This window comes from Rhizophagus irregularis, chromosome 26, assembly GCF_026210795.1.
Source record: "Rhizophagus irregularis chromosome 26, complete sequence".
Classification (NCBI taxonomy): Eukaryota; Fungi; Glomeromycota; class Glomeromycetes; order Glomerales; family Glomeraceae; genus Rhizophagus; species Rhizophagus irregularis.
Window position 1 is genome coordinate 432,813 of NC_089454.1, and position 14,869 is coordinate 447,681.

General features: G+C 27.7%; 4 protein-coding genes across 4 annotated transcripts; all 4 read right to left on the minus strand.

Moving 5' to 3' along the window:
* Positions 1-4,124: 4,124 nt before the first annotated feature.
* OCT59_017254 (uncharacterized protein) lies at positions 4,125-4,454 on the minus strand (the record flags this gene model as incomplete). Its single annotated transcript, XM_066137372.1, has 1 exon — positions 4,125-4,454. One exon carries the CDS (start codon positions 4,452-4,454, stop codon positions 4,233-4,235), a length of 222 nt encoding a protein of 73 aa, XP_066003964.1. The 3' UTR covers positions 4,125-4,232.
* A 177-nt stretch (positions 4,455-4,631) lies between these two features.
* On the minus strand, positions 4,632-5,587 carry OCT59_017255 (uncharacterized protein; the record flags this gene model as incomplete). The annotated part of the gene is made up of 4 exons (XM_066137373.1): positions 4,632-4,658; positions 4,752-4,830; positions 5,116-5,406; positions 5,559-5,587. The coding sequence occupies 4 exons, from the start codon at positions 5,585-5,587 to the stop codon at positions 4,632-4,634; spliced, it is 426 nt and encodes a 141-aa protein (XP_066003965.1).
* An 866-nt stretch (positions 5,588-6,453) lies between these two features.
* OCT59_017256 (uncharacterized protein) lies at positions 6,454-8,866 on the minus strand (the record flags this gene model as incomplete). The annotated part of the gene is made up of 11 exons (XM_025309399.1): positions 6,454-6,571; positions 6,652-6,764; positions 6,829-6,860; positions 6,940-7,505; positions 7,577-7,721; positions 7,904-8,041; positions 8,116-8,165; positions 8,242-8,318; positions 8,393-8,414; positions 8,485-8,524; positions 8,599-8,866. 11 exons carry the CDS (start codon positions 8,864-8,866, stop codon positions 6,454-6,456), a joined length of 1,569 nt encoding a protein of 522 aa, XP_025175107.1.
* Positions 8,867-10,928: 2,062 nt separating this feature from the next.
* OCT59_017257 (uncharacterized protein) lies at positions 10,929-12,244 on the minus strand. Its single transcript, XM_066137374.1, has 2 exons — positions 11,423-12,244; positions 10,929-11,336 (listed from the first exon to the last, which is right to left on the minus strand). Exons 1-2 carry the CDS (start codon positions 12,207-12,209, stop codon positions 11,146-11,148), a joined length of 978 nt encoding a protein of 325 aa, XP_066003966.1. The 5' UTR covers positions 12,210-12,244; the 3' UTR covers positions 10,929-11,145.
* Positions 12,245-14,869: the final 2,625 nt, after the last annotated feature.

The following is a 14,869-nucleotide window of genomic DNA, read 5'->3' on the forward strand; positions in this document are numbered from 1 at the left end:
GGGCTCAAAAAATCGTTTTTTGTAAATATCTCGGCATCCAGTAGTCCAATTTTAATGAACTTTTTTTTAAATTGTAGAGCTAAATGAGGGCTACAAAATAAAAAAAAGTTCATTAAAATTGAATTACTGGATGCTGAGATATTTACAAAAAACGATTTTTTGAGTTTCAGCAAAAAGGGGTGTTTTTGGCCAAAAGTCCATTATGACCTTTATATTAGATATCCGGGGTCCTCTTTTTGCTTTTTGTAAATAATGGTAAAAAAAAGTAGACTTTACCTCCTTTCTTAGGATATAATTCATTACCGTTATTTTTGAAATCGTTGAAGATTTAAATTTTACATTTTAATTATATTATACAATATTATAAAATAATGTTAAATCTCAATACACCTAAACTTCTAACTTTCTTATTGTATGATGGTTTTTGTTCATTATCAATAAGATCATTTATAAAAAAAAAAGAATTTTACTTTTTACTTTTTTTATAAAAGATAAAAACATAAAATAGATTTCATCTCCCCTGAAATGCTTTTTATTTGAAGTTTTTCTCATATTTGTGATGTCTTTTCTATAATATAATGTAAAATTTGGTTAATAACTTCGTTATAATAATATATGTGAAGGATACTCATTTTGTATATTTACGTGTATTGTTTTTTTTTCTTTAAAAAAAATATGGTAATAGTTTTTATTTCAATTAAATTTTTTGTTTTATAATATAGCTTGTGAATATAGTAAGAGAAATAACCCTTATTTTAAAGAAAGAAATTTAGTTTATAAATTTGAAATAAAAAAAATTGAACTATATTATATAAAAAAAAAATCCAATTATGTTGACGTTTTTGTCTTATGAACTGAAAGACCAAAAAATCGAATTACATTTTCAAATAAAACAAAATCACGCTAGACATTTTATCTTATAAACTGGTAGACTAAAAAATTGAATTACATATTCAGATAAAAAATATCTAATTATGTTGTTATTTTAAAGTATTTAGTATATTTTTTTGCCAATCGAATTTAATATCAAAATATTTTATACTTAAATTATTATCAGTAAATTAATTTTAAGGATATTTTGCATATCCAATCAGAATATTTTAAATATCCATTAATATTACAATTCAAAAATTTAGTATATTTTTTGTATAATTTAAAATAATTTATTATTATAAAATTCTATTCAAATAACCCGTCTGTTTAATTTTTAGTATATTTTAAAAATATTATCACTGTATAAGAATATTTTAACCATAAAACTAGAACATTTTAAGGATGTGGAATTTTTATAGGGATGGAGAAAATATTATGATTTTTTGCACAGCATCTAATTTGCAACATTTACAAAAAGCAAATTTCTGGATTATGGACAGCACTTTCAAGACAGTGCCTACATTATTCCAACAAATGTATACGATTCATGCTCTTATTGGTGGAGAGAATAATTCACATGTTTTTCCAATGGTGTATTCTCTAATGACAAGCAAATCAAAAGAAAGCTATGAGCGTTTATTTCAAGAATTAGTTGATTTTGGCAAGGAAAACAATCAAATTCTATTCCCACCTCTAATAATTAGTGATTTTGAACAAGTAGCAATTAATGCTGCACAAGTGGGAATTTCCAGACACTACTCACAAAGGATGCTTTTTCCATTTGTGTCAAAATTTTTGGAGAAAGATTCAAGCTTTGGGGTTAGCTGTTGAATATGGTGAATCTGAAGATTTTAGTATTAAGTTATGCCATATTACAGCTCTTGCTTTTCTGCCATCCTCTGAGATTCCAAATGCATTTGACCAAGTCAAATCTTTAATGCCTCCAAATGCAGTAGAGCTTGTCCAATATTTTTGAAGACAATTATGTCCATGGCAAAGTAATTAGGCACCATCAACATAGACATAATCAATCTGTAATTCGGAACCCACCACAATTTTCCCAGTGCTCTGGCCTGTGTATGAGCTTGTTGAAAGTGGTTACCCAAGAATGCAAAACACAGTTGAAGGATGGCATCAACGGTGGGGTAGTTTAATTGGAAGAGCACATGTTGGTATTTATACAATCATTGATGAAATGCGTAAGGAACAGCATCAAACAGAGTTGCAAATAGAAAGCATTATTTGTGGTGAAGAAAGGCCACGTCAACGTAAGCTCTGATTGACCGTGAAAATCATCTTTTAAATATTTTTAATAATCGGGATGATTATTCTCTCTTGGATTTTTTAAGAGGTATTGCACATAATATTTCTCTATAATTTTGTTATTTCTGATTTATTTTATTAGCTATATAAATTTATGTGTAAAAAGAAATTAAATAACATTTTCTATAGTTTATTATTTCTGCTTTATTTTAGTATTAGCTATATAATTTATGTGTAAAAAGAAACTAATAAAAATAAAAGAAATAAAAATAATGAATAAAATTTATGCTTAATTATTTTATAAATTTAAAAATTTTCATAAGTATTTCTATTTTTACATATTATTTAATAATTAATATACATTCGGTAAATGATTTTTGGTAAAATCACTCATTTCGTGAAAATATCTGTTGGGAAAATGTCTGTCGGGATATATGTTGTCGGTATAATATCATGTCGGGAAAATGATATGTCGGCAAAAAGTCTATTCGGTGTCAGGCAATCGGGGTCGGGTAAAGTGTATGTCTGGAAAATGGGTGTCGGTGTCATCGAGCTGGAGAACTATCTACATTAACACGATCCTTCAGCAACCCAACAATAATTACTACGAAGTAATTTTCATGTTGATTATCATTAGATAAGCAAACTTTGTACCTATGACAAAAGGAAGTTTTCGACAATTTTCAAGTTCAATTATTAATACGTTCTTTAAAAATTAATTTTGTTTATCAAAATTGAAACATTCCCTTAAAAGTGACCTTTCTGAATACGTAAATTGTAGTCCGGTTCCGAGATTGTCTTTTTCAACAAGATCGACCTTTATATTTCGGCAGATAATCCCGATATCAATGATTTGCTCTTGTTCCGAACGAACGTGAGAATTTTTGAATATCAGATGATAAAGAATAATTTCTAGATATCATATGATTTTAGAAAGGATGTTTAAAAAAGAAAGAATTTAATAAAATCTTTCGGGATCATAATATACTGTACGTCAAAAAAACATATATAAAGACATAAAGACAGAGAAAAGAAAAAGATATATCTCTAAATAATACTAAAACTATCACTGAACAAACAATACTTCGCAATGAAATATCTTTTCTGGTTTATTGTTCTTGTTTGTATTGCCACTAGCCTGACAGTTCATGCATCACCTCTAGGTAAAAAAATTAGTAATTAAATATTCTTTTATCTTTCTATTTGTTCACCATGCATTTATCATTTTCATTAGTAGATCCCCTCGTAAAAAGATGTAGTGCTCCTTGTAGCTCTGATGAAGATTGCGGTGATGTCAATTTTCAGTGCGAAGATGGCTGTTGCAAATTTCTAATTCCTTGCTGTTAGTTTTTTTTTTAATTTTTTACTAAATGAATTATTCATTACAAGTAGTCCTAGTTATTCTTTACTGTTCTTTTTGTGAATTTTCATAAAAAATGAATTCATAGTATTTATATTTATTTATTTATTTTTATTGATCTATTTATTAATTTAATTAATTTAATTTATTAATAAACATAGTTAACATTATAATGTTCCATAAAGTTTATTTTTTTAAAAATAAAAAATATAATTTTCGGTGACTGTTATACTGTTTTATTTTCTTTTTTTTAATAATATCCGTTACGCTCACTACGTAAAACAAACATTTAAATGTTTAGTATAGTACTTGTATTTCACGTTTTTCGCCCGACGAAGAAATATAATTAAAAACTTTTTATTTTCACAACAATTTTCTTTACATTCCGTTTAGATTTCTCACCCATCCTTTCATTTTTTAACTTGCCTATAATTTAGCCCTTAAAGCTCGACATTAATTACCCATCGTTATTTATTGCACTAGCATTAAGGGCCTCCGAAGTAGTAAAGCGCCAGAAGAGAAATGATGGATTTTTCCTATCGATTTGCTCAATATATGCAATTAAGATGTAGTACAGAATTGTTAGGCGATTATATTGCATCATTGCGCATGACATTTTTCAAGATTTACGACAAGAACGTAATATATGCTTTATTTAAAAATAAAAAACATTGCCGGAACCCGGCCTACAATACATAAAAATTGCGACTATATCGCTATTACATGATACAGAAAATTATTTGGGGTATACAGTGATATGGAAGTGCTCTGCTTTAGGTTCCCCAGTAAAAATATCGATAACATCGTCATACACACCCATTTCCTTTTCAATACCGCTTCCGGCTTGAATTATACAAATTTTGAGAGGGATTCGATTAAATGGTGCCCCCAATCTGCTTTGAATTGCAGTCTCGAGTTCACTATAACCTCTACCTTCGTTAATTGTAATCGATTGCATTACATGGAATATTCATAAGTTTTCCTATAGGGACGATAAGACAATTGAGAGTGATTTCGGTCATTTTGTTTTCCTAAATACAAGATCCATAGTGAGAAAATTGCTTGGCCCATTCGCACTAAAGAACATATACCGTATATACCTTAAATTTTTTGCGGGAAAGTTGGCTGAACTTCCTCATACCACTACATGCTTTATATCTTGCTGGGAAAAAGATAAGGAGATAAGAATAGTGATTAGCATTGTCGTATGATGCCAAGAGTTCTTTGAAGGCACATGCAAATAAAACTTTCGTACCTTTTCACATGGAGATCTACCGGAGAGACACATAGTTGGTTTTACGCCTGGCGATCTCGAAATTGCGAGTCCCTCAGCCCTTCATAACATATGGTTTTGTCGTCACTATTTACTTTTACGGTAGGTCCTGTGTTGCATGTAGACCTCCTTTCACATTTTTCTCATATTTGTTTGGGAAAAAATAAAGAATAAAGGTTAATATGTTTTTTCGAATATATATGTGAAAATTAAATATGTCGCACAAGACCTGACTGATAATCCACTTATTTTTTGTCGCACAGAAGTTCATGCATGTGGCTCAGCAAAAAAATCTAATTAATGCTCCGCGCATCTCGGCCCACTCCGGACTGTTGATCTAGCCCACATATTTAGATCTAAAAATTGCTGAAGGTGCTGAGCTAAAAATCGCTTATTAGCAACGTTGGGCTGTATAAGATAATTTCTAACTGATTCAATAAAATCAGGGGGTGCTGAAGATTCCAAGAAATTCTCAACATGAATATTTGGGTTAAGTGAAATAAGCTGATCTATGGCTTCTTCGCTAATATTATAACACCCTTCCAAATCGAGATACTTTAAATTAAGACATGATCTAGCAATTTCTTTGATAGTTATATCAGTAATTTCACAATAGCTAAGATCAAGTTGTTGGAGCCTTGGGCAAGAACGAATAACATTACAAATTGATATTTCAGAAAACTCTTTGCGAATAAAAATATTTAGATATTCTAGAAAGTTCCACAAGTAAAAGATTTGATTCGTTTTTATTGGTTAATATCTGCGTAATTGACATCTTCAGGCACAAACATATTATAGTTATATTTTGAAATGTTCATTATGCAAATAAGAGAAAAATGAACAATTGAACTTATATGTGGTTTTATCATCACGGATGTCAACAACATCACTCTTGATAAGATAAGCGTCCTCTCGGAAAAACTCACCATTAACTATTATTTGGGTAACTCATTGTTATACAAATTTTTTACGGACCCCATGCACACATGTTTTAGGTTAGTGCAAAATTGGTACAATAACGATTCATTTTAAATTTTTGTGATTCTGGCTTAGATTAACTGTGCCATTTTGGAGATTCTAGATAGAAAGTTCCAATCAAAAAACTTTATGAATGAAATTTTTTTTTTACGTGTTTTGTCTGTTTTTAATGAGATATTAAATTAAATAGCAACTATAAAATTTAAAAATTTTAAATGAATACGATAAAATATTTTATTGTATCAGAGAAAACAGTTTCATCCTGTTATTTAATTACAAGTATTTTTCGAGGTTTACAATCTGAATACATATATAACATAAATATTATATAAAAAATGAACATTGCCACGAATAAAATTGATAAATAGATAAATAAATATAAATAAATAAATATACATATATCATGTCAATGTTCAAGTCAAATCATAAAGCGATTGGATTAAGAAAAAAAAAGTATCAAGTCAAATCACATAATCTAGCCCATTCTTGCGGGGGATTCATTTTCTTGATTTCTTCTGGGAATTCAATTAGCTGCATCAAAAGACCGGATTGCAAGTGCCACTATATAAACAAAAAGTTTTAAGTCAGGATTGTAAGTTTTAATAGGAATTTTTATTACTAAAATTTTTATATACCTCGTATGAAAATAAAATAAAAAAAATAGATAAAAACGAAAAAATGAAAGAAAAAAAAATTTTGTTAATTTTTAAAAATTTATAAGAAAAATAAATATAGAAAGTAAAGAAATTGAACGATAGCATATCATATGACAGTGTATTCCGAAAACTCCAGGATTATCCGCAACAAATCTAAAGACCATCCATCTAAAAAATAATTTTTTTCTAAGTTGTCAAGAAATTTTTTAAATGAAAGAAAACGTGAATAAGAAATTCTTCTAAATTACCCTTTTGCAGGTATTGTCGAAGTGTCACGTTTAATTGGATTAACTTTATTCAACGCATCTTTATCGACTATAGTTCCATTGCCAGTTCCAAGTACCCAAAATTGATGTCCATGCTAAAATTTGAAAATATAAAAATTTTAGAGTCTCCATTAATTTGGTGTATACGGTCATACTTACTATGTGAAATGGGTGTTCGCCCTCGTCAGTATCTAAACAAAACAAACATTTGTTACTTAAATTCATCAACAATAAACGAAGGTTTTTATATAATTATTAAATTATATTTACTAATAAAAGAAATATCAACTACTTCTCCAAAATTATCAAAAATAAATGCATTTCGAGCAGGAGGGAGGTCATATATTTGTCCTGCAAACGCTTTAAGCAAACTCGGAGAATATATATTGGGTACATAAGTAGATTCATTAAGAAAAGCTTTAACAATTCCTAATGAATCATTATGGAAAGCAATTACAAGTTCCATTTCTTTTGTTGCTTCGGGAACTTTTTCTTCATATAACGGCTGTAAGGTTTTGTGATCTAGATCTATGCATTCTTCCAAGAAATCTTTCCATGGTGCATCTTTTGGTGCAGAATCTTCAGGAGCTCCATCATAATGTACTATAGCTGTTATGACAGGAAGTTTACTTGCTTCATCTGGCATGCATGTCTTTTGGAATTCTGAACGCATTACGTAGTTATCAACAGGTTGATTTGCGGTAACGATGACGGAATATCTTTGTGCAACATTTATGGGAAGACGATGGATTTTATTCCTTTTAGTATAAGAACCTTCTACTTCTATGACCTCCATTTCATGTTTGTCAATTGAAAAAAAAAACGACGAAAATGCACTAAATAATTAAAAAAAAAATAAGTTGTATATTTACACTAATTCACAATAAGATATAATTACATAAGTTACCTAGTATTAATGATTCGAAGTCGATAACTTTTTTTAGGAATAAATACAAATTTAGCAAGGCCAGCATTATCTACACAAGTAGATCCTGGTGGGGCTTGAGAGCAATTGAAGTTATTTTTTCCGTTAATCAATCCATTATCAGGAACTGGTATTATCAATAAAAATAATAAAAATTAGCTTTTCGCGTCCAAAAGAAAAAAAAAATATTTATTCATCGTATTATCGTTATCCTTACCTGGCTATAATATTACAAACGATGCGATTTTTTTTTAAAAAAAAAACGAATTAATATGTAATAATAAAGTAAATATATAAATTAGCTTTTACATACCTCCTCGCCCTCACTTGCAGGAGTAAAGAAAGATTCCAATAAAATTTGCGATTCAACATGATGATAATCAGTTAACATGACGATAATTTCCTCATCATATTCAGTTATATAAGGATCATCAGGATCGTGAATAACTGATTAAATTAGATCGAAAAATAAGTCTCTTATAGGATAAAGAATATTGATAATTGTTTATAAATAAACTAACTTAAAGCGCCAACAATTCCATCAACATATTGTGTCGTTGCGTGCGAATGGCTAAAAAAAAAAATGATATCACGTGAGAATCACAATTCCAAGTGACTGCCTAATAGGTTCAATCGCATATACTTACTACCAATAAGTGCCAAATTGGTCAGAAACAGTGTAATCGTAGGTAAATATATAATTGTCCGGTATTCCACATTGAGTCTGATAACGTCACGCGTTACAAAATCGAGATCCAGAATTTTTGAAAAACATTAATTAATTGAATAACAACTCACCTGTCCTATTGCACCGTCAAACCTACAAATATTAGTTATTATAGTTGATGGTTTGTAAAAAATTTTATTAACTCTAAATTTAAAATACATACCAAGGAGTACCTCTTTGAAATATCCCATGTGAATGAATAGCTAATATTTACTGGTTAATTACCTAACCTTAGCATAGATTATATAAAAACATAAGCAAATATCTCGTAATTTACCTGTTGGTTCACCTAATTCATTATGAACATTTATTATAACACGATCTCCTTTGTTGACTTCTATAGTTGGACCAGGATACTGACCATTAATAGTTGACAAAATACGAGAAAACCCGTCTGGAGCCAAACCAACTTTTTTTATAGTAAGATCAAAAACATTTGTTTTTGGTTCATATGCACGGACATTTTGATCCCAAATTGGCGTAGACGAAATTAAATTTGCCAATACAATAACGCAATAAAGCAGAAAAAATATCTTAAAAGTCATGAGTAATTGTATTATGCTTCAAATGGTTAATTTCATTTATGTCAAATGTCAATAGATTAAAGGGTCTCTTGCATTTCTGCAGGTATTTATATCTATAAAATCAAAAAAAAAAGATAATCTTTTTTTTTTCCAAGAATACTAAGAAATTTAGCCTGATTAATATTGTTGTAAGAATCAACACGTTACCTAAATCATTTATTTAATCTCTTCCATTTCTTTCCTTTGTACTTCAAAAAATAAGTAATTATAAATTATTACGTAAAGGTATCAAATATCTTTTTTGTATATAATAATAGGATGATCTGAAAATTCATCGGCAATAGGAATTATGCTATTTGAAGTTCAGCTCTGGTGTAAGGTTTTTATTATTCGTTCCATTCGATTTGTTACATAATTCTACTCATTGTGTCGGACGTTTTTGAACTCGTAACACAAAACAATAAAAATGATTAGATGACTCATTATCAGTTAGGACTTAGGACTTTGTAGATTTGTAAATTGTGTAAGATCTAAGTAAAGGCAAAACATTCATCTGAGTTTATAAATACAGATATGTTTAACAAATATTAATTATTATTTAATTATTATTTCTTTTTACAGTTTTCTTAAACATAGAGCGAAGCCATTTGAAGAGTTTTTTTTTTCAGAAAACTAAAAATTCAAATTGAGTTACAGACATAAAATTTGTTTATTTCTGTTTAGAACATTCATTTTTCACACATAACACATTAACACCCGTTTACCCGTATGGAAAGTTTACACAAACATCTGACGATTTTGCTGATTTGCTGATTTCTCATGAAAAACGATATTATATAACCCAGTTTTGTGGCTGCGTTAGCTGCATTTAAATAATAAATAATAACAAGAGTAACACAAAATCTGATAATTTTTAGAACTACCCTTATTTAGGTTATCAGATTATCAGATAATACTTTGATAGAAAAATATATTCCAATTTTGGTAAAAGGGAATATTTTTTTTACCTTCTTTTCCCGATCCTATCAAAAGTTTTTTAGGGATCTGATAATTTTTTTTATTATGAAAATTTAGATGAATACGAATCTATATAAAGGTTTTTTTTTTAACAATTGAATTCACTGCGGGTCCTTCGCCAAATATACTTACTCCCCTTTCCCAGTTGTCCTTTTCCCTTCGGTTTTTTTTATCATCACTGGACAATAATGTCCTAAACTCTCGTTCTTTTTTTCTTGTTAATTGGGAAAAGGTTTAAACCTCGGGTACGTAACTGTTTTGTAACTGTTTTGGACACGTTCTTTTTTTTTTTGAGAGGTTTAAACCTCGGAGAAAATTCATTTTATTAAACGTATTAATAACGATATATTATATAAAATTTTAGAGTAAACATCTTATTTCTCGCATTTAAATGCCATAATAATTCCGCCATTTTTATTGGCATTTTGTTTTTTTTGAGAGAAATTACCTAAAGTCGCTTGTAAAAAGGTAAATTCTTTATTTTTAAACGAATGTCTCTTTCTATGCACCAAAGTAAATAAATATTCGTTCTTAATTTCATTTCATACAGAATGACATGTCATCGCTTACCTTAAAATTTCAACCTTCTCTCTCTCGTCAATAATAACCAAGATAACCGTTGTTTGAGTACTCAAAATTATGATGGTAGTCTTTGTTCGAAACAGTCTTGTAAGGTTTCTCATTTTCTTTTTTTCTTATTATGAAATTATATAATTATTATAATTATTGGATTTTTTTAAAAAAGCCAAAAAAAAACAAAAAAAACAAAAAAACAAAAAAATTTTTTTTCCTATTATTTTTTATTTTTTGTATATTTATAGCTAACAAATTAAGGTACAGATAAGAATTAAGTCAAATTGTTATGATACAATAAAATACAAGGGTTTTTTTATAGCGCCGTTCAATAAATTCTTAATTTTTTTATTGCTTTAAATGTCATATATCAAATATATCTCGCGTTTTAAATAAATGGAAACAACTTAGAGCTTCCGGTTGAAAATATACTATGATGTTCGTAACATAGGATACAATTCAAAATTAATAAAATTAATGCAACGCCTTTTGTTAATTTTTCATTAGTTTTGTATAATAAAATTCATTATATGTGAAAACATGGCCATATTAGTTAAATACTATAAATTCGAATGTCCATTTGAGATTCAAATATCGAATTTACATCAAATATTTTCAGATATTCGAATCACAAATTGACTTCAAACGGAAGATCTAAAACAATTAACTAGAAATTATATATATAATTAACTCGTTTGTAACTATTACTTTTATTTTAGTTCAATTTCGCTTTCATCTTGTACATAATCATTCATAATCGAGCCCCTATACAATTTTTTAATAATTTTTCCTTCAATCACAGTATTTTCAATTATTGATTTCACATGACAAGGAGTTACCCGCCCATACCATATTCCCTGCTTTTCCCGATAAACAATAACGTTTCCAGCAAATTTATGTCCTAAATTACATATTTATAAAAAAAAAATTGGGTAAGTTAATTATAAAAACTAACTTTTTGATTTTTTCTTTTAAAATAATATTTACCTCCTATATGACTTGTCATGTAAACTGCTATACCATCAGCACAACTCTCTACATCCAACCCTTTATCCTTTAATATCTTATCAAATTCATCTTTCAAAAGAGGAGCTGTCACACCGCATCTTTTATCTCGATGCATATGTGAACAAATCAAAACCACGGCCTTATATGGCATTGGTTCTACTTTAAATGTCACATGAGGCTGTGACGTTGATAATGTATCATTTTCATCGGTTTTTTGACCACGTAAAAATTGATCATAAAATTCTACTGCATGATTTGGTGGAACACGACGAACAAGAATATTATCCGAAAAAAGTAAAATATCGTTTCCTTCCGAGAATGAGGGATCATTATTATCATTTTTTCTGCTACTATTGCATATAAGAATTTTTGGTTTCTTTAAACTTGATTCATCTGATTTGTTTTTGTTTTTATTTTTTTTATCTTTTTTAACTTTCTTTTCTTTATTATTATTACCTTTAATAGCTTTTTGTAATTGAGCTGCAAAACTTCCTTCTTCATCTTCAATATGAGATTTCCAATCAGATTTACCGGTAGATATAAGCACGTGTTTGTAATAAGGTTTTACTGTTCCTTGAAGGGTTAAACTAGTATTAATTCTTAAGGTTAGAGAAGGAGGGTAAGTTGGATGAGTTGAACAAGGATCTGAACAACCACTACATGGATCAATATCTTCAATATCTTCTAATGGTGAATTATTATCAGTTTTACCAGTAATTGTAGTTTGAATTATGTCAAATATCCGAGAACTAAAAGGTTTCGCCATTTTCAAATTTCAAACTCAATATATAAAATTGAGCTAAAAAGGACGGATTCGTAGAGAAAGGATATAAATAAAAAGTTTTTCCGGGAATTTTTATTACCGACTTTGTTTTAAAAAGAAAGTAATTATAATAAACTTGCCAAATTAGGTTTATCAGATGAAATACTAGTGGTTCTTTTGACGTCGTAACACGTAATATTTATGTGTCATATTAAATAATCTTCTCCTTTTAGTTAAGTGCAAGGAATTCTCACGCCCCCATTGCCGGAAAATTTCCTGTTCAGTCTCGTGTAATCTAATTATCAGATTAATTTTATTCATTAAAGGAAATGATTCACGCATAGTTAAAGGTCATAATGATATCTTTTAATCTGATAACTCATTAAATTTTTTTTTCTTGTTCATCCGATGATCCTTACGATAATTAGGTTCTAAGAATTTTTTATCTGATCTTTTCATAGAATAGTTTCCTTTTTCAGGGATATCTGATTTTTTTTCAGGTCAGCGGTGGATTACGGTCCCGTAATACCGAATTTTGACTCGGTATATATCGGTATCTTTTGCCGTTCGTCCGTACAGAAAATTAATCAGAATATATTATTACTTGCCTCGAATTTTCCATCATGTTAGGTCGCTCAAACCATTTCAGCGTCTGAATCTTTAAAGGAAAAAGGGAAAGAATAAATTATAGTAGATTATCAATATCACAAGTCTTCGCTGTCACTTATTCTCAGGGTACAGAAATTTATATTTATTGAGCGGACTCGAATACTGTAATACCCATATAGTAAATGGTATTATAAAATTAAATATTATATTTATAAAAAATCACTATTCTTTTAAATATAAATATAAGTAAACCCATTTCAAACTAATAATTAGTTTAACATTCTTTCTAGCTCAAAATTTGGGAGGGAAGGGAATAATAATTTAAACAAACATGACATTTAAACATATTAAAAATTTCAGGAATTTTCAGTAAAATTGGAAATATTCAGTACTATTCAATTTTAAAAAAGAGAAATGTGCTTTAAATATATGTAACATATATGTGTTTAAATTACCTTTGAAATTTTCAAAAATAGAGGGAAAGAACGTTAAACTAAAATTAATTTGGAGTGGTATAAACTCATTTTATATTCATTAAAAATTTAAAATAGAAATAAAACTATATAACTTTTATTTTTTCATTTCCTTTATTAATAAATTACTTTAGACTTTTAATTATAATACTTTTTATTACTTTTATTATTTTTTTGGAATTGAAAAAATTTGGTTTTTAATTTATTAATAAGCAAAAACTTACTATTTAATAAAAATACTTTATATTAGCAATAGTAATAATAAAATATTTCTGAAAATTTCTGCTATTTTTATTAAAAATAATACTTAGAATAAATATATAGTGTTATAGTACCAAAAAAAAGGTTTTATTAAAAATTTTAAAAATTTTATTTTTAAAACAATAAAAATATAACCATAAAATGTAAATTTAATTAACCTATAATTTTAATTTTATTAAACAATTTTTGATGAATTAATAGTAATTCAGTGATTTATAATAAATATTTTTAAATTATAGAATTCAATAAAAATTATAAAATAAAAAAAAAAAGTTCATTAAAATTAAACTACTGAATTTTTTAAATTTACAAAAATATAATTTATAACTTATTTTAAAGATATCTAAAATTCTATTTAATTCATATGATCAAATTTTTAATATTAATTGATTAATTTTTATCTAAATATTAATTATATATTTAATATAATTAAATTGAAAATAAAATATTTATTTTAAAAAGTAAAATGATTTTATTTTACTGCTAAATTTTTTTAATAAATATTTATATAACAAAATATTTTTCTTATATACTACTTTACTGAAACTTCTAATTTTTTAAAGCAATACAGATTTAAGACTTATAAGCATATAGTGCATATTCACATAAATCTCATCACATGCAAAGGCACAGCAAAAGTTTTGCTTTGCACATCAAAAAATATAAGCATATTCACATGCCAAATACTTAATGTTTGGTACAATATTTCACTGAAGATAAAAAATTTCTTAGGTAAAAGTCAAGGCAAATTGAATATTCTGAAAATGAGACATAGTAGTAAGTATGAATCAGTAATATTACATTACTTTTTTCATCAGTTGCTAATCTCATGTAGATTAAACATGGGTATTGAAACTTCTAAGAGCATTTCTGAATGTTTTGGATTTCAGTATATACAAATCGAAACTCAACCCGTAACCTAAACTTTTACCAAATCTCGAAACAACTTCTGATATACTGAAACCTATCCCGATAGGACCCGGACATCACATATATAACTCACATTTGAGTTTTAGCAAATTCAATCAAAATTAAGTTAAACTCATAATTTTAGAAAGAGCAAATTGATTGAAAATTAATTAATAGTCATAATTATGAGTTTTAGCAAATTGTATTGATTTTACAAAATCATATTTTATATTTGAGCAAATTGGTACTTTTTTTAAAATTTAACTTATCCTTTGTTTTTAACTTTATAAATAATATTTTTAAAAATATTAGTTTCGGGATCCAGGTCATATTTTGGCCAAAATTAAGTATAATTCCGGCCAAAATTAAGCATAATGCGGACCAAAAACTGTCCGTTTAGTTTCGCAATAT